The sequence below is a fragment of the Microcaecilia unicolor genome, chromosome 11, assembly GCF_901765095.1.
Source record: "Microcaecilia unicolor chromosome 11, aMicUni1.1, whole genome shotgun sequence".
NCBI classification, from domain to species: domain Eukaryota; kingdom Metazoa; phylum Chordata; class Amphibia; order Gymnophiona; family Siphonopidae; genus Microcaecilia; species Microcaecilia unicolor.
Genome location: NC_044041.1, coordinates 197,206,958 through 197,227,654, shown reverse-complemented (window position 1 = coordinate 197,227,654; position 20,697 = coordinate 197,206,958). Strand labels below are relative to the sequence as shown.

The 20,697-nt window shown below is 42.6% G+C and overlaps 1 protein-coding gene across 1 annotated transcript; it reads right to left on the bottom strand.

Moving 5' to 3' along the window:
* Positions 1-6,374: 6,374 nt before the first annotated feature.
* MYCBP (MYC binding protein) lies at positions 6,375-15,614 on the bottom strand. Its single transcript, XM_030218621.1, has 5 exons — positions 15,512-15,614; positions 10,805-10,877; positions 8,773-8,821; positions 7,631-7,760; positions 6,375-6,540 (listed from the first exon to the last, which is right to left on the bottom strand). Exons 1-5 carry the CDS (start codon positions 15,524-15,526, stop codon positions 6,496-6,498), a joined length of 312 nt encoding a protein of 103 aa, XP_030074481.1. The 5' UTR covers positions 15,527-15,614; the 3' UTR covers positions 6,375-6,495.
* Positions 15,615-20,697: the final 5,083 nt, after the last annotated feature.

Sequence of the window (20,697 nt, the reverse complement as noted above, 5' to 3'; positions counted from 1 at the left end):
CGCCGGGCCCGCCCTTTGCCCTGAGCTCGCCATTGGCGCAGCGGGCCGAAGCGCGACTCCTAATTGGACGCGGGGGGACGTCAGTCAGGGCGCGAGGACAGCCGAGAAGGTAGGTTGGCCGGCGGTCATGTGTTTTGGAATCACCTGACTTGGGAGGGGGGGGGAGGGGGAGCACAGCGCCTGCTTGGGTGGAGGCGCTGACCTGACCTTTGATCCCCCGCGATGATGATGATGATGACACTGATTAGAGAGATGGGCGGCGTCTGAGAACCCAGAGCTGGGAGCAGTTTGTGATTGCAAAGACCGCAGCAGCTGGCCCGCTACTACTACTACTACTATTTAGCATTTCTATAGCGCTACAAGGCGTACGCAGCGCTGCACAAACATAGAAGAAAGACAGTCCCTGCTCAAAGAGCTTACAATCTAATAGACAAAAAATAAAGCAAACGAATCAATTAATGTGTAGAGAGGAGGGTAGGTGGAGGCTACTTTTGCTTTTGGTTCTGTGCGCTTTGTAATGCTGCTTAAGAAGATATACCCCAGAGCTGCTAAGTTACCCATTCTAAGAGGGACACTTTTTGTCCGGTCCTGGTTTTAAACTTATATCCTAAGTAGAGAGGTGTGGTAGCCGTGTTAGTCCACTCTTAAAGGTTATCAATAGAAATCAAACAAAAAACATGGAAAAGAAAATAAGATGATACCTTTTTTTATTGGACATAACTTAATACATTTCTTGATTAGCTTTCGAAGGTTTATTTCTCTGTTTATTACCCTCCTCTCACCTACCAACACCCATTCTGTTAGGCTTTGATGTCCCCATGCATGTCAGACTGTCAAAGTAATGCTTTGATGTTTCTCTCATATATACTATCTGCTACCACATTTGCTTATTTCCGATCTGAGGAAGAAGGGCAACCTTCGAAAGCTAATCAAGAAATATATTATGTCCAATAAAAAAGGTATCATCTTATTTTCTTTTCCATGTTTTATTTTGTTTGATTTCTATTGATAAACTTATATCCCAAAGCAGTGTGGGACTTGTAGTCCATGATTCTAGCCATTGAAATCAGTGCTGCAGGTCCCATAATGCACCAGGATGAGGTTAGCAGAAAAAGTCTCCCTCCTGGAATGGGTAACTTGACAGCTCTGAGACCCTGGGGAAGTAGGGTCATTATTCGAGTGCTTCAAATTGGACCAAGTTAGTGCAGTAAAGACAAAAAATATGTAGGCATTTGCCTGGAACCTAAGCATGATAAGGGGGCCTCTCCCCAAGGTAGAGTTTTGCCTTGGTAGGTCAGCTGCTGGCAGAGTCACTGTTGGCCATTGAGATCCAGAAGTAGCCCGAGCTGGAAGGACCCTGTACAATACAACGCTGGTGCTCCTACCCCACCCACCCCCTACATTGGGGCCAGTTTGGGAGGGCGGTGGAAGGCTGCTGAAGATACTTGGCCCTGGGTACGAGCCTACGCTCTGGAGGAAGGAAAGGGTGTGACCTCGAGCCTCTTTTTCATCAATAGGTTAACGCCTATTACATGCTGGATTCATGCCCTCCATTTATACTACAATTTTCATTTTTTTGCATTTCATAAGCAGTTAAATCTCTAGATTCACTCCTTTCTCAGGGCATGTTTCCTACTAGTCTTGGTAAATCAGAAGGAATGTAGTTTACAAAATATTAAACTATGGCCCAATAGCTTCACTTCCATTTTTTGTGACACTAATGATCTTGTTACATTACAGTGAGGGCAGTATTTGGACAGTCATCATATTTTACACCCCACGCAGGTGGGTTGTAGACTGATCAATATTTAGTACTATAAGTTTATAGGCTCATTACTCATCAGGTTGGACATGTCTTATTAAAGGGAAGAATGTCTTGGTTCTCCAGTTTGACCCATCCTCTGCCTTTGAGCAGCAGGACCATAAGATCTTAATCTAAGTTATGGAAAACAAGCAAAAAAAAAAAAAAAAAAGCCTGTTTTGCAAAAAATGAAACAGGCCCTAGTAAGGCTATCGTCTAATCGCCATTATGTTTCAAATTCTCTGCCTTTCCAAATCGGCGTTTCTTTTTCTACTGTTCCCTCTTTGCTCATCAGTCATATTCGCCACATTGGACCTTTTCCTTGCAGTGGCTTGTTCCCTTTCAAGGGCCTTGCATTTTGGTCTTTGCTCATAGCTTCGGCTCTTCATGTGCATCTCCTTCCTGTCTGACCTCTCCTCCATCCATGTCCTGCATTTCTCCTGCCCTCCCCTCCATTGATCCATGTTCAGCAATTCTGCTCTCTCCTCTGCCCTCCCCTCCATGTCCACTGATTTCTCCTTTGTCCCCTCTCCTTCCATCCATGTCCAGCGACTCTCCTCTGCCCTCCACGTCCAGCGATTTCTCCTCTCTGCTCTCCCCTCCATGTTCAGTGACTCACCCCGCCTCCACCTGCCCTTTTTTAAGCACCCAAGTTCCAGTTCAACCCCAGCCCTCATCTGCCCGCCCTCTTATCCCACAACAGCCCATAGAAGCCATAGAAGCCAGGCTGCAGTTTAAACTGGATTGTGTTATTTTGAAGTTATTACAAGGTTTAATACCTGTGTATTTTTATGATCACTTCCATTTTTCCATTCAGGTAAGAAACTGTAGGTCAAACAGTTCTATTTTCCTTCCATAAGGGGTAACCCCCCCCCCCCCCCCCCCCCCCAAAAAAAAAAAAACAGGTTGAGCTTTCTCTGGATTTCCAAGTGGCAAGATATTTGGAAAGATCTTTATTTTATCTATCAGATCTCCTGCTCAGATTTAAGGCCCTGTTTACTAAGCAGCGTTGTAGGCATGCTAAAGTTTTTAATGCACGTTAACCATGTACACGTCTACAATATCCCTACAGGCCCCTACACGGTTAATGCGCACACTAGGTGTAGGCGTGCTAAAAACACTAAAGCACCTTAGTAAACAGGGCCCTGAGAGTTTAGGAAAAAAAATGTTAAACATTTCAAAAACTTTTATTATAAAGTAATGGATAGTTGTTGGTTTTGTATAATTTCAAACCCTGATATGGTTAAGCATAGGTCCGACACCCTTTTTCTTTTCCCCATTTAAAACGAATTGTTCAGGTTGTTAATCAGCTGGTAAGTTCTTTAAACTTTCACTCCACTCAAGCTTAGCAGTCCTCTTTTTTCTCTCTCTCTCTCTCTCTTTTCCATTCCTCAGAGCTTCTTTTAGCAGCTGGTTTCATTTTGCTATCACAGCCCAAAAGCGTGGGGGGGTTATTTGGTAAGCTTTATTGAGTTACAGCACGGTATCTGTGTTACTTCACTCGTAGTCTCTTAATTTACAGTTATTATCAGCACTGCTGGCTTCACATTTAATTCAAATTCAATAAGCATTCACTAATGTATAGGACAGCTGCCTATCTTCACGTCTCAGCTTTTCAATCACCCATCTATTGTAAAATGGCTATTTTAAAATAGCCATTTTACATATTGCAGTTCAATAAAACATTTTTCCACTTTATCCATGGAAGCATATACCAATCAAACTCTCTACGCCCATGCTGTTTAAAAAGTGTTCACATTTCCCTGTTTGTTTGTGTCTGCCTTTATTGTAAAACCAATTATAATTGTGATATATTCAATTATTTTTTCCCAAAATAGATGGTGTTTATCTGTCTTTAAGCAGTACAAGGAATTTATAAGTCCAGATATCACCTTACTTTTTATTATCCATTGGGTGTTTGATGTGTTTTTTTTTTTATTAATCAATCATGTTAATTGCAGATTCCTGTTTTTATTGGTATGGTTTTAACTAACATTTTTATTAAATGTCTTTTACTAAGAATTCTTTAGCAGTGATGTATTCATTATTTCTTATTCACACAGTTCTAACAAATTTCATTCATGTATTTTTGCATTCATTTTTACATCTTCATGTTGCTACAGAAGTAGAGACTCCTGAGGCAGGTACAATGAACGCCGAAACGCAGGACTGTGTCGAGTCTTGATATTTTTATAAATCCCTAAGAATGGTATCTGTGACATTTTTTTGGGTGGCACTTCATTGGTTATCCCCCCCCCCCCTTTTCGTGTTTTTTTCCCCTCATTTAGTTTTGCAAAGGGGTTACTTTGGCTTTTTTGTTGTTATAAGAATGATGTTATTACTACTAGAGAAAATAGCATGTTCTATATTCTTAAAAATTCAGCAGCCTGGGTCCCGTTCTATATTACTACCATTATAGCAGCAAGTGCTGGCTAGACAACCACATTCTACTTTATAATCAGTGTGAGAGTGCGAGTGTAGTTGTGTGTGTGTGTGTGTGGGGGGGGGGGGGGGGGGGGGGGTTAGCCATCCCCTTGCATATTGATTAGGAAAAGGCACTACAAGAGGATTTACTAGAAAGGCTAAGTGATACTGCATACAGACAGCCTTTTCACCTTCAGTTCCCTCAGCCAGATCTACTACAAGTGTCATTCACTATGTGAAAATGTGCCAACAGAATATCAACAAGAATACCTTTATTTTGCATAATAGTGGCAGTCTCAGAAGAGGTGCATGTCAGAAACAGCATGGAAATAATCACCTTTTCATCCCTATAGTGAACTGAGGTTATATTGCAAAGATAAATTGATAGATGAGGGAATGCTCACGCTGAAGTTGCTTATAGAATACCCTTATATAAAGAAAGTTCCTTAATAAAACATTTTTTGGAATTTCTCTACTTTAAACTTTTTTTTTTTTTTTTTTTAATATAAATATATAAAGCTCTGTTAGGAAAAGCAAATGCCAAAAGGAGGAAAGGTAGAGAAGCACATCCAAGTTTGCAGATGAATCTCTGCAGGTAAGATGGTTAGAGATGTTGTACAAGGCTGGCAGTGCACAGTTACGAAGGCATTGAGAATGAAAGAACACACTTGCTACGCCGAAAAGAAAAACAGGAAGCAGGGAAGAGGGAGGTCATCTGTCCTATTACATGTGTACAATGATATATATCCAGGAATGACAACAGTAGGATTAAATATTTTGATTTTACCAAAGATAAACACGCAAAGAATACTGCTGGGACCAACTGCCATATATTCTCAAAAGACAGTCTAAGAGAGAGACTAGATTTAAACAAATCCTTCTATAGACCCAAGAAGGGTTTTTCGTTTTAGATAAAATGTTAGAAGTGCAACCGCATTTTTTTTTAATCCAAATTTTACCAAGCATCAAACATGTTGGGCTGCCAGTATCTCCTGATCAGGACCAGTGCTGGCCAAGAAATGGAGATATCCCCCTCCAAAAAGTCACAGCATTCTTCAGGGGAAGAGAAGAGGGAAGCTCCGATGTTCTTGCCTGCCACCCTTTAATTTGATGCTTCGATAAAAAAGACTGGCCTTCTGGTTCAATCTTCGGAGTTCTTTTGGATGATTCATTGTACTACTCTGTTCTTTCCTCTATCTTTCACTGATGACCTACCCGCTTGCTCATCCCCATAAGATGCTATAGCAACACTTTTTTTGCACCTCCCAGCCTAGCCCCTGGTTGGCTGCTTGCCTGCCCCTCCCAATCTAGCCAAGGGTAAGATAAATGATTTCACTTTCGTCAGAGGTTGGCAGTGCCTTTCAAAAAAGGTTTATGGCATTTTCACCACCTTCCTCTTATGTTTAAATAGGAGCTGGAATTAGTATGTTCATAATACCCTGGAATCCACCTGTATTCTGAACATCCTCAGCCACAGTGATTTTCTCTGCACAAGTCCTCTGTCTTTGGTTTATTACAATATCTCTGTTAATACTTGCAAGGATAATCTGAAACCATTTGTTGACTGTGGGCTGGAGGACAGTAAGGATGAAATAGCAGTGGACAGGAGGCAGGCCCGAGGAACAAGTGAAAGCAGATGACAGCTGGGAGACAGCCTTAGCAACACTGCACAGACAGGGTCAACTGGGCAGACTGCCCAAAGTTAAATGGTCATCTTCCAACATCTACTATATTATGCTAGTCACCCATTTATATTACTTTATAACAAAGTGTCATTATATCCAGTATGGAATATAAAGAGACTATCATTCATAATATCTCTTAGAGGGGATTTCCAATCCCCTCTCTCTCTCAAGAAGGTGAACAGACTGACATCCATTGCGGTTTGGCATATATACAAACTTTTAAAAACAAACCTTCCAGTATAAGAAGTACAGCAAAGGATACCAAATGTTAAAGCATGAAGTTTTAGACTGACTGTAGGAGCAAAGGAAATCCAGAAATCTGAGTGAGCTACTCGGTGTTCCATGCTAGCTCCTTGGAAATAATCCACACAAGATCTTAACAGTTACTTTGCTTTGGTAAAAAAAAGTGCTAGACCCGCATAAACAGATACGACTGTGAAGAAATGATATCTTGACAAAAGGGCTTGTACTGCATGTTTATTTATATCCAAAGGCAAAAGAAAAAATTACCACACAATATACAACACATACAGCTGTACAGGTAAGGTGGAGCGCTTCATTAAGCAGGGTCTCTAGGAGGCAGCCTTATTCGGAATGCTTGTCTTCTGAAACTGGCTCGTACTCAGCAAGCTGAAGAGTTTAAGAATACAGAGAACTTGTTAATTAAAAAAAAAATTAAAACCACAACAAAAGAAAAGAACAAAAAAAAAATAAGCAACACTTATAAAGCAAGTTCATAGTGGAATGAAAGCCAATTTCACTGTATTGGAATGGCTAGAAAAAGGAATCCATTTTTGGTCCACATTCTGAAAGCAAGACAGCTAAGACGACAAAAGGTGGGTGGGTCAATACTTCAGATGGTCCAAGGATATGATGGGGTTTGGTTTTGGTTCCAGATATATGCACAGTTGCAAGCATGAACCAGAAAGTATGTGCCAGTTCTATGTGGATCAAAAACCATAAGCAAGTTGTGGCCCACTAAAAGAGCTTGTCCAACAAACTCCTGCTCTTACTAGTTACCAATCCATTACTATTGGTAACTTCTAAACTGCTCAAAAAAAGCTGCCATGACTGAAAAGTGTCCTACACAGCAAAAGACAGGACAGAAGCTTAGCCGGTGGTGGGAGGCAGGGCTGGTGGTTGGGAGGCGGGGATAGTGCTGGGTAGACTTATACGGTCTGTGCCAGAGCCGGTGGTTGGGAGGCGGGTAGTGCTGGGCAGACTTATACAGTCTGTGCCCTGAAAAACAAAGGTACAAATCAAGGTAAGGTATACACAAAAAATGGCACATGTGAGTTTATCTTGTTGGGCAGACTGGGTGGACCGTGCGGGTCTTTTTCTGCCGTCATCTACTATGTTACTATGACAATCACAGATACACATGGCAAAGGCAGGTGGACACTTGAGTCTCCAGCTAGGGCTACGGTTATTTTTAACTGTACACTGCCTTGTTGTTTAAACATACATGCTGGGGCTCAGGGCAGAAATTTGGGAGGAGGCCCCAAAACCCACCAGCCAGATGTATGTCTTCCAACTTCAGGCAAGCTTGAGGTTCCATACAGCATAGAAGACAACTGCCCTGGTTGCACCCAACTAATGCCACTCTGCCTCCAACCCCATGAATAACATTAAGAAAATACAGCAGACAAGTGTACTTCTTTTAACATGCCTGCAGCTACTTTTGGATGTGTTATATAAAACAATAGCTGTGCACAGTTACCTTTGCCTTAAGTTCTCGGTTTTCTTCCAATGTAAGTTCATATTTCTGTTTGAGTTCTGCCAGCTCCAGCCGAAGAACCTCCACATCTGGCGTCTCTGGACCAGAAGCTCCCAAATGATGTTTCAGGAAGCTAACAGCTAAAGTTAAGAATCCGTGATCTGAAAAGCTATGGTTTGTTTCAGTGCTTTGCACTATCATCTCTCTTGACCAAAGTCACCAAAAGATGGACTAAAGCAAAAGCTTTAAAAAAAAAAAAAAATACCCACATCTTTCAGTGACATGACTACAATGAAAGTCTCCAAACACTAAGATTAAACAAGAACACAATTCTCACTCTTCACCTTAAAACAGTGTCAAATCGTATTTCTCCAAAGAATCTTGAGAACTAGGTTCAAAGACTTCTCTGAATTACAACTACTACTTTTGTGTAAATACTCTCTACACGCTGAACACAGAACAAAACCCGCAGATGAGCAGACGATAAAGGCTAGCAGGTCAAACACAGAATCAGCCTCTCTTTTAAATGCTGGTTGTGATGTTTGAAACACAAACCTGAATATTCAGTGCCAGCCGATATAGACACTGAATCTGGGTATGGAAACCACCACCACCGCTGCTATCCAAATAGCAACTTGGAAAAACTTAGGACTGCATACTGGCTGCCTTTAGGTATTCAGACAGTGGTGCTGAATAATCGCTATCTGGAAAATGCGTTTGTTCTCTCTAGGATCACCCCAGAAAATCTGGATAGGAAAAGAGCTGCCTACAATGATTTTGAGAGCTGCTGCTGCTGAAAAATCACCCATTGGTCCCACTGAGCAGCACCTGCTACTTGGATATTAGGTCCTAGAAACTTATTATATATATATATATATATATATTTTTTTTTTTTTAAGGCGCTTCTTTTCTCATTAGATAAGTAAATGAACCAGATCTGTCCTAAGATACTAAAACCCCTTCTATAACTGTGTGTAAACATAACATGACATGTGAGCCATCGAGCTATATAGCATCACACATCTAGGTGTTAGGAAGGGGGGGCACTACACTGCAATAAAAAAAGTGGATAGTAGTGGAAAAAAAAAAAAAACACACACACACAGTTTTATTACCCATACAGGGTAATGGAAAGAAAAGGATACTCCAGCGCATTGTTTGGTTTTTCTGGCTCTTCATACAGGGCTACCAACACTGCAAATAAAAAGTCACACATTAAAAGTCCACTGCGGATCAGTTCTAATACTCACATTCTCAGGCATTAGTTTTCAGTGCTATAGATAACAAAAAAGGCAAAAGGAACAAGTTTGCTGCGTTGGCAGTCACTGAGCCACACAGTATCCTCTGGTGTAGGGACAGTGGAAGACATGAGAAAAAAATGGTAGTGTCCACTCCTGCTTTAATGGGAACCGCTGAAAGTTGGTCCACACCAACGACTGTATTTACTGCAATACAGCTTCCACTGACTTACAGGCAAGAGTGTGGCTTGAGCTCTATAGTTTTAATGCAGGTAGGAAAAAAATAAAGTTATAAGCGCCCATATTTCCAACTATTTACCAATAGTGTCTTTAAAATACACAAAAGAATTTGATCAAAAGCTATACATGGTGAGAGATTACAGGCTTCATTTACAGTAATATTAGGAACAATCCATAGGTATCCTCCTTTAATTATCACCATCAAATTTTTCATCACCACAGCGCTGCCCTAAGCAGATGCACTGGACTTGCCAGTTAGTACATTACATACATGTGACTATGTATTGATGGCTGGACCTCATTTTGTGCAAACTGAAAACACAAGTTAAATGTAATAAAATGAAATGGGGGGGGGGGGGAGGGGGGAGTTCTTAAGGTGGCACAGTCCTACTTTGGCCCCTTAACAAATCTGATGCGGCAAGAGCAGGGCTTGCTGTTCCTGGGGTTTGCACTTTCCCTCCCTTGTTCTGCCATCTCTGGTTTCTATTTTTAAAAAAAAGCCCCACCACTGAACCTCTATAAGCCACAGCAGCACTGAAGAGTAGTCCTATGCTTCACTGGATTTCTATGGAAACCAAAGACATGCAACCAGCATGAGCACAAAGGGGAGAGGGGAATCAGAAGGGCGCTACATCATTCAGTGGCCAACTGCGCAAGTGCATGGGTGCTGGAATATCAATGCACCCTTCATGATGTTCTGCCAGACCTCTTGTCACCAATTTACGGTAAAGGCACAATAATAAAAGTGCATAAGTGAGCACCCCCCCCCCCCCCCCCATTACTATACGACAAAGTTTTGTATTCATAGAGTCATTTTTTGATGTGTGCTGGTCTCTTTTGTCGAGTAACCTTGGATATATCTCACTTGAAATACATTTTTTTTTTTTTTAAATAAGGAAACAGAATTTTAATCCTTTTTAAAGCATACTTTTCTCCTTTCCCATTTTCTTGGGGGGAGATTAAGTTAATAAATCAGACTCAAAGATCATTTTCACAGCTTTTACATTTTTGAAGTGTTAGGATCATTCTCAGTAGCAGTTTATGAAAAAAAAAAGTCATGCCCAGATTTGCATACATGAAATGTTCTGGCCTGAGAGCTCATCGGGGGACAACACACCAAAGCTCCATCAACAGGTAAGGATGGTGGGCATTAACTGGGTAAATGAACCAGGCAGAGGGAGGACATAAAATTGGGTTAAAATCCCTAGGAAATTCTGAATTTCTATTTCTGTTCTTTTATATTCCACCCTTCCCCAAAAGGATTCAAAGCAGCTAGTAGCATGGTGGCCATAGGGTCAGTTCGGACCCAGTTGTAAAAAAAAAATAAATATATATATATATATATATATATATATATATATATATATGAAGAGGAGCAGGAGACAGCTCACAATCAAACTTTTTCTCTCTTGTAGCTAATTGGGAAGCAGATTTTTAAGTACATGTTAGCTTCATTTTTCTATAATTTTATTGCCTTTAACTGTGTGCTTCTAATTGGACTGCTGACCACCAGCTTTAAAATAAAAACTCAGAGCAGCATCTCACGTTTTGTGATGTCAGCACTCTGGTCAGGAAAACATAGCCAAATGCCAGTGATATACTGAACATAAGCATCACAATGTAACACAAGAGGAAACAATTTAAAAAAAAGCCTCTTCCACCAGAAAAAGTACAGTTAATGACTAATCATCTCTTTTACCTTTGGTCAGGGTATCAAGCACACCTGCCTTTTCCAAGTATCTTCTGAACTGTTCCCTTTTTGAATCAGCAGCCTGAAGAGACAAAACACACACACACAACATTATTTTGGAATGAAATATACAGATTTCCAAAAAAGGGAGTTTAAAGCAACTAGTTCACAGAATGTAATCAAGAAACCTTGGTCTTTGCAAGGAAACCCTCCCCCCTCATTCACACTAAGTACTAAAGGCATACGTAGATTTTAGGATAAAGTGAAGAATTGAACTTCACCCTCATTAAAATATGAACTAATTGCATATAATTCCTATTCATCGTAGATACCCTAAGATTCAGATCCAGAAAATGTTACTCAGATTAAAAAGCTACAAGCAGAAAATGCTGAGAATCTGGAAAATACTACTAGATTATATAACTTTAGAGTAACAAATTTTCCCAAACTACCTTTGATTTCACCTAGATATGTGTTTGAAAGATACATGAAAGAGATTCTACGGGTGCCAGAGGAATCCATGCCCCAATATTTCGTATTTATTTGCCTTCTATGAAACAAAAGAGACACTTGCACCTCAAGGGCAGCAAGTTTCTAAGCTGACGTTTTGAATATTTCTGAAATACTACAGACCTCTGGAACTGAAAGAGTATCCTTGGCTATATTGGTATTAACTTGGGCGTGACTGGCTACATCATATATTCTTTAAAAAAAAAAAAATAAATAAAAGAGATACAGAACTCCTTTCCTGGGTTCACGGATCATGATTTTTCCTGACCTGTGTAAAGGAGACCCAGAGGAGGAGGAAAATGTTGCCTTTTGTTGAAGCCTGGAGTTCTCTAAATTGGGGCACTCTTTTTCCATAAGTACCCATGTAAATGTATAATTAATTTTCAGTCAAATATGTATTTTTTTAAATAACTTATTTATAAACTAGTAAAAAAGCCCCGTTTCTGATGGAAATGAAACGGGGGCTAGCAATGTTTTCTTCTGTGTGCATGTGGGAGCGTGTGTGTCCCTGCCCTCTGGCCTCTCTCCCCTCCCCCCTCTGAGTCCTTCACTGTTACAGAGCCAGCGATTTGATTTCGTGCTCTGCTGTTTTCCTTCACTGACTGTGTTACAGAGAGGGCGGGGCAGACACTCATAGGGAAACCGGATATCTCGCCCCCTTCACACTTCCGGCTGGAGGCTTCATAGAACGTTGGCGTTGCCTTTTATATATAGAGAGATTTTTGAACAGTGAACAAATAGTTAACTGCTGTTATCAGTAGCAGGCGAGTTATATCCAGTTCATCGAATACAGCTGTAGTTTGATGTCTGTGAAAGATTAATAGTTGCAGTTTCTAAGCTGTTTTTTGCTTAAATTGACTAAGTTACTTTTTGTGCTAGTTTCTTTCACAGTTTTCTTGTAACTCTCCCCTCACAGTGCCATGGACTTTATAGTTTAGGGATGTTTTCTTCATATTTCCCTAAGGCATTTCTTTGTTTCTGTACAAGATTTTTGTCTTGGATGTAATTTGAAAGTTATAATTAAAAAAAAAACCCCACAAACTTAATCTAGGGAAAATAATTTCAAAGGGCTGAAGTAAATATAACTTAGGAGAGGCCTGCTAGTTATGTGAAGGGCAACTAACTGGATGCCCACATGTACACATCTCTCACATTGTGTAAATGTACAGAATACCTTTACTTTTACTGGTAAGTGTACATTTACACATAAGTGGCAGCAACAACTCAGTGTTATTCTGTAAGAGCATGCATAAGTGTCATAGCGTGTAGATACAAAGGGGAATTTACTTAGGCGGAATGTGGGAGGGGCACTGGTGGTGCTGCCACATATACACACCTTACAGATTACCGCAAGTCACATGCATTCTTGCCACATTTAGGCACAGCAGCCATAGGTCAGCATAACTGCAAGCACATACATGTAAGGACCGCCCACACTGGGTTCCACTAGTGTTCTAACACAGAATCTAGGTACCCAGATACCGTTATAGGGTAGGCTCCCACCACCTAAATGGCAGTGCCCAGTTGTAGAACTGCCCCAATGATGACCCTATTGTAACCCTTTTCACCTGAGTATAGAAAATCCTACAAAGTAGCAACAGCTGGAGCAGATTAAGAGTGAATGTGATCCAGCAGATTCTAGCAAGGCTCTCATACAACTGAAAACCGCTGGTCCAGTTTAACTTGAAGTAACACTAGTACTCCAAACTGAAAGTCAGAAGATTTTCACCACATAGCATGGAATTAACATAACCTGAAACCCATTTGCTTGCACTATGGAGTAAAGAGTTCCTACAGAAGACATGGCCCCACCCTTTATCAGGGAAAAATAAGTCTGGTTACTATGTTTATGAACATAGAGAAAAAAAATAACGATAACACCTTTTATTGGGCTAATATAGATAAATAACTTCAGAAGTTAATAAGTCACAAGAAAATGAGCAAGAGATATTTTATCAGGACAGTTATATGCTGGTTTTTCTTCAGACCCAAATATGCAGATTGTTACTCTCAACTTTTAAGATACAGATGCAGAGTTTGAATCTGAAGCAGTCCCCCTCTTGGCCTCTTCACCCAGTAAGAAACTATACAAGCGGAGGTTTAAAGCCCTGTCTTACAATCCCACCAAAATGGGGGGGGGGGGGGGGGGCATCATGCTCACTACCAGAGTGTAGGCCCAGCTTCTGGAGAACAAACATTTCTTTTCCTAAATGGCACACTTCAAATACAGTTGTTTGAATTCATTATTGTAAACAGATTATCTTGAAGGGTGTAAGAACAACATATTTAATTTGGACTGTAGCCAGAATTATGAATAGAGGAAAGGCAAATCAAATCATATGCCTTAGTTACAACATTTTTTAGTGAGCATGTTTTATTAAAGATGTGCATAGAACAGCCGGGACTTGAAGCCCCTACAAAAAAAAAAAAAAAAAGCATTTCTCAGCCTTATATTTCAAAATCATATTTCCATTCATTCAACTCAAACAATACCACATATTTTATTTATTTTTGAGAAGGAAGAGTGCCAATGGTCCTATTTCAAACTAAGATGGGGAAACTTATATCACACCTCAGCAGGGCTGCTGGACAGGATTTTTCCTTCTAAGTTACACCTGCTGAACAACGAACGACACACTTTCCAATCATCAAGAAAAGATTAACTACAGTTTTTCTTGCTTTTGGAACACAGGAGTTTGCAACATTAATGTTTCTGGATCCATTTCTACAGAGGCACAAAAAGAAAGAAAACCCACGACTGTTTAGTTTTAGCCTAGTGGTTAATGCAGTGGACGTTGATCCTGGGGAACTGAGTTCAATTCCCACTGCTGCTGCTCTTTGTGACTCTGGGCAAGTCACTTAACCCTCCATTGCCCCTGGTACAAAATAAGTACCTGAATATATGTAAACCGCTTTGAACCTAGTTGCAAAAAAACTCAGAAAGGTGGTAAGGTGGTATATCAAGTCCCATTTCCCTTTCCCTTATGACATCACAATATCAGAAGTGAGCCAAGTATCGGGCAATCAAGCCATTGTGACATCACTGATGAGGTTGGCTTTTATTGGTGGAATGAGTGTAGGAGTAGCCTAGTGGTCAGTGCAGTGGACTTTCATCCTGGGGAACTGAGTTGGATTCCCACTGCAGCTCCTTGTGACTCTGGGCAAGTCACTTAACCCTCCATTGCCCCTGGTACAAAATAAGTACCTGAATATATGTAAACCGCTTTGAACCTAGTTGCAAAAAACCTCAGAAAGGCGGTATGTCAAGTCCCAGTTCCCTTTTCCCCTCCTCTTTCCCTTATGACATCACAATATCAGAAGTGAGCCAAGTATCAGGCAATCAAGCCATTGTGACATCACTGATGAGGTTGGCTCTTATTGGTGGAATGAGTGGAGGAGTAGCCTAGTGGTTAGTGCAGTAGACTTTGATCCTGGGGAACTGGGTTCAATTCCCATTGCAGCTCCTTGTGACTCTGGGCAAGTCACTTAACCCTCCATTGCCCCTGGTACAAAATAATTACCTGAATATATGTAAACCGCTTTGAATGTAGTTGCAAAAACCTCAGAAAGGCAGTATATCAAGTCCCAGTCCCCTCCCCCCTCTAATTAAACACACGTTTCCTGCTCTCTTTCTCTCTAAGTCACCTACAACCTCTCCCCCCAGAAAAGGGCATTATCCCCTGAGCTCTGCCCCCCCCCCCCCCCCGTGACCTCGCGGCTAGGTCACAGCTGCATTATTACATCCGTAACAGACGGGGTCGCTCATGTTCAGGTTACCTAGAAACAAACATGGTAAACAAACGGGGGCAGCAGCGCACATCAAGGTTTTGTGACTTTTAACGTCTAGAAAATAAACTAAAGCTAAACAGAAACTGTCCCCAATTTAGGAGGGGGGAGAAGCACACATCAGATTTAGTCATTTTTTTTTATGTTTAGGAACTTAAAGCTGAACAGCCCCTGGCTCGGCTCTGGGGAGCTTCACAGTGAACAGCCCCTCCCCCCTCCCTTTCCCCGCGTGCAAACGAAGCCAACCGAACACACTCCACTCACGCGAGTATTACCGCATCTTTCAAACGCTGCTCACTCGTTTTGTCCCTCCGCTTCCGCTTTGGGCTAGAAGAAGTAAGGCGGGGGGAGGGAAGAACGCAACCGGGGCCTCCCTGTTGGCCGGGTCGGGGGAGGAGGGACGGGAAGACGCTCCCTCACCTTGTAATGCGCCATTGCTGGGCCCCGCTTCACGGCTCCGCTGCTCCGGCCGACGCTCGCGCTCTCACACCCTCCGCTCCCCGACCTTTTTCTTTCTCTGCGCCTGCGCGCAGTACCGCCGCGGCAGTGTCGCCGGCCAATCACGGGCCCGCCAGTCCCGTCGCCATGGAAACAAACGACAACAAACTACCGCGCGCGCGCGCGCGCGGCGCCGTCGTCGTTGATTTTGGAATTCAAGAGGGTTTGGGGGGGGGGGGGGGGGGGGGGGACAAACGTTGAACACGGAGAATGACCTTTTTGTTAAAGTATAAAAAGGAACAAGATGCTGTGAAACTACAAATAGAAAACAATAATAACCTCCCCACCACCCTCTGCTCTTCCAACCCCAACAATTACTACTACTACTATTTAGCATTTCTATAGCGCTACAAAGCGTACGCAGCGCTGCACAAACATAGAAAAAAGACAGTCCCTGCTCAAAGAGCTTACAATCTAGTAGACAAAAAATAAAGCAAACAAAATCAATTAATGTGTAGAGGAAAGAGGAGAGGAGGGTAGGTGGAGGCGAGTGGTTACAAGTCAAAAGCAATGTTAAAGAGGTGGGCTTTCAATCTAGATTTAAAGATGGTCAAGGATGGGGCAAGACGTAGGGGCTCAGGAAGTCTATTCCAGGTGTAGGGCGCAGCGAGACAGAAGGAGCGAAGTCTGGAGTAGGCAGTAGCGGAGAAGGGAACAGATAAGAAGGATTTATCCAGGGAACGGAGTGCACGGGAAGGGGTGTCAATAACTGACTTCTACTACCCCAACTGGAATCCTAATCCACCCTGTTAAAATGTCCAGGCAGGGGCGTAGCCAGACTTCGGTGGGACGGGGGGTCCAGAGCCCGAGGTGAGGGGGCACATTTTAGGCCCCCCACCATTGCAGACCCCCCCCCCCCCGCCACCACCACCAACCTTGCCCCCCTGCCGACTACCCTCTCGACCCCCCCCCCTACCACCGCCAACCCGCCGTCGCCTACCTTTGCTGGTGGGGGACCCCAACCCCTGCCATCCGAGGTCCTGTTCTTCTTCCACAAGCAGGGGCGTAGCCAGACGGGCGGGAACTTTGTAAGCCTAAGTGCTTTGAAAGTGAGCCCCTATGTGTCTTTCAATTCAGGCTAAAACTTTGTGCTTTGTCCCATTTGTCCCCCAAAGCAAGAGTTGCACCTTCTCCTGGAACCCCCCCCCCCCCCCCCCCCCCGTAAGACTCCCTGGGCCATCTTACAATCCCTAAGGGTGTAGTTGAGGCAGGAATGAACCTCCCCCCCTTACTCTTGCCCATTCCAGCTCTGCTTTCAAAACGGCTGCCATGCCTGGGGCATCGCTCCTCCTGTGCCCTGACTACACCAGTAGACCACCAGGGATTGCAAGGTCGTCCTGGGGAGAGGGGAGCCTACTCTTTGTTTTACAATATGCAGTAGTTATGATCTTGCACACTAGTTTATTTGGTAAATAGAGTGCTCCAAATAAATGCTTAGGTCACACAATCAAACTTAAGGTTTCTGTTTTGGCCGAAACTGAAAAAAGCAGTTTTGGTCGACCTCCACATAAAAGTTTTGCCTAATTTGAAGAGGAGGGGATGAGGATGGTCTGTGAAAAGAACCAGCGTTTGTTCATTTACTCCCCTCATTTTGTAATCTTGCCTGCACAAGTTATAGAATAGTGCTAGTTACATGCAAAACTTAGTGCCAATTAATGCCTAATTTATCAATTATCTTCCAATAATTGACTATAATTGGAGTTAATTGGTGCTAATTGGCAGTAATTTGCAGTTACATGACTGTACACTACAGCAATCCTTTAGCATGTAACTACTATGGGGGTGTGGATGTGGGAGGGGCATAAGTAGGTCAGGGGTGTGTCCAGCATTTACTCACTAGGGTAATAGTATACTGCCAGTTACATGTGACTGCTATGGGGGTGTGGCTATGGGAGGGGCATGGATGGGTCAGGGGCGTGCCCAGCACTTACCTGCTAAGATTCTAGAACACTGTCAGTTATGCCTGACATGACATGGTGTAAGCAGCTGTGCCTAGATGGAAGTGTGTGTAGATACCAACTTATTCTAGTATTCTATAATGGCAATTATGCACTTAGTACCCAGCACCTAACTTTAGGCAACCTGTACTGAATTACTCCTTTAGTGGCAAAATTCAAATAAGGGGCAACAACAACTCTGCTTAAAAACCAACAATATTGGTTGCTGCTGCTGCACTGAATATCAAGGCCCTTGTCTGTATTTTTTTGCCTCTGTTTGAACAGGGAAAGTTCTATGCAGATATAGAATATCTCTCTTGTAGAGCAGGGGTTTCTCAACCCAGTCCTAGGGACACATCAAGCCAGTCAGGTTTTCAGGATACCCGCAATGAATATGCAAAAGATAGATCTGCATACATTGGAGACAGTGCATGCAAATTTATCTCATGCATATTCATTAATCCCTCTATTATAACCTATACTTACACAATCAAATTAATACAATCATATTATACCAAAAAGCATAACTTTATTCAATTTAAACATAAATTCCTACTAATTAGTGGAGATTAAACAAACCACTGGTGCAAGGTATTTAACAACTATGACACTCTACAATTCTTTTCAATTCACATTTCCCATGACTTTGTATAACATACACATAGTCAATTGACTTATCTTATTTCTCATTCCATATGAAAAGATGTTCACGTATCTAATCCATAAGCGAGTGTCAGTTATATGTCCGTTGATAAGAGAAATTATCAATGTCCTCGTAGTGAGTCAGTATCCTCTGAAACCATTGACTCCACTCCCGAACCAGATCTTCTATCAAGTTCTTCTCACAACAGTGTTAGAATCTCACACATATCCACAATTGTCCACAGATCTCAACACAGGCCGTGTTTCATTGCTACTTCTTCAGGAGATCCAGCTACATTCCAGCACTAGGCACAAAAACAGGAACTTCCGTTCTGATAATATGCATCATCATGTTAGATTGAATGCATGTAGAGTGTCATAGTTGTTAAATACCTTGCACCAGTGGTTTGTTTAATCTCCACTAATTAGCAGGAATTTATGTTTAAATTGAATAAAGTTATGCTTTTTGGTATAATATGATTGTATTAATTTGATTGTGTAAGTATAGGTTATAATAGAGGGATTAATTAAAATTAACCGATAATTAAAGGATTGAAGACCTGGATTGTTAGTTTATGCATATTCATTATGGACATCCTTACCTCTCCACCCTCATCTCCCCCTACATTCCTACCCGGCAGTGGCGTAGGAAGGGGGGGGCTGTGGGGCGGTCCGCCCCGGATGCATGCCGCTGGAGGGTGTCGGCGCCTCGCTGGTTCCTTGCTCTCTCTGCCCCGGAACAGGTTCTGTTCCGGGGCAGAGAGAGCAAGGAACCAGCGAGGCGCTGACACCCCCCAGCGGCGTGCACTCGGCGGATTGGCTCTCCCGCCCGCCCCTCACCCCCTTCCAGGTACGTTCTCACGGAGGGGGGGGTTGCGCTACAGAGGGGGGAGGGTGCGTCGCGCTGCACCCAGGGGGGTGCGCAGCGGCGATCCCGCCCCGGGTGTCAGCTGCCCTCGCGATGCCACTGCTACCGGAACCTCCGCTCACTGGACAAATCCCTCCTTTCTGCTCCCTGCTCCACCTCCACTAACTCCAGACTCCGCCCTTTCTGCCTCGCTTCACCCTTTGCCTGGAATAGACTTCCCGAACTGATACGTCAGGCCCCATCCCTACCCATCTTCAAATCCTTGCTCAAAGCCCATCTTTTCGACTCTGCTTTTGGCACTTAACCTAACCATTACTCCTCTATTCAATACCGCTACCAATCTGTCTGTATCATGCATTTGCATACCTTAATTGTCTTTAGCTGTTTAGATCTATTAGTCTGTCCCTATGAACTATTGTGTAATCAGATGTACTATGCTGTCCTAATTTTGATTGTCTCTGTTGTTATGTCCTTTAGATTGTAAGCTCTTTTGAGCAGGGACTGTCTCTCTTCATGTTTGACCGTACAGCGCTGCGTAAGTCTGGTAGCGCTTTAGAAATGTTGAGTAGTAGTAGTAGTACATCTTGAAAACTAGACTGGCTTGATGTGTCCTGCGGACTGGGTTGAGAACCCCTGCTCTAGAACCTGGTTAATGTGCATCTGGAGTTCAGCCTGTAGGTGGTGTTGTTGAGCAAAGGCCTAGACTGTCCTACCAGCAGCTGTCAGTGCTGTGTCCAACGCATTGCCTGCCCAGTTAGCCTGAACCCAGGATCTCCAAACAGCAGGGCACAGCACCTGCACTGAGCCATCAGGCAGGCTTGGGATGAAACGATAAACAGGACAAACTCCTTAGAGATTCCAAATTGTTTATTCAGTTTACATAGAAAGAATCAATAGTAAAAAACAGTTAGGACCAGATTCTCATGAAAGAAGCTGAAAAATGTGTATTTTTTGGAAGGAAATAAATTCAGTAATTAAAAAAACCGAATTCCCTAATATCGAGTTGTGGCAGTCAGCATTTTTATGTCTTTTTTTTTTAAAGCACCAGCAGCTGGGCGAAAAAAAATTCTGGATATTCATCAGAAGTATCCGAATAGTGACTGTCACTGAACATCTAGAAGTGCTATCCGGAGAGTAGGGATATCCAGATAGACGTACGAGAAGTGGGACTGAAAACTGGCGCTACCCTGATAACTCAGGTCTCTATCCCGGACCATCTTGGCATGATCCGGATAGGGCAGAGGCAGTCTGTAAAGATACTCAGCGGCATGATCCAGATAATGCTGAGTATGCTGAGCAAATACTCTGTACAGTGCTGTGTAATATCTGTCTCAGTGAGACTTAGGGTAGCAGATAAGTCATTTTAAAATACTGATCGCCAAATTTCTAAATTTGATCTACACGCACTATTAGGAATAGCAATTTGCTACAAAAATTTCTAGAAGACTTGTTGATTATAAATGCATGGTACGGGGTTTGGGTTCTGAATAGTGGTCCATAACCGCGCAATGTACCCTCCGCAGGTGAATATTCAACAGTGAAAAACATTTTTGGTCTTTTTTTATTGCAAACAGCCCATGCACTGTTCATGACTAGTCTGTAATACTTACAACACTGTTGCTATAATTAGCCTTATTAGTCTTAGAGAAAAGTGGAGTCCG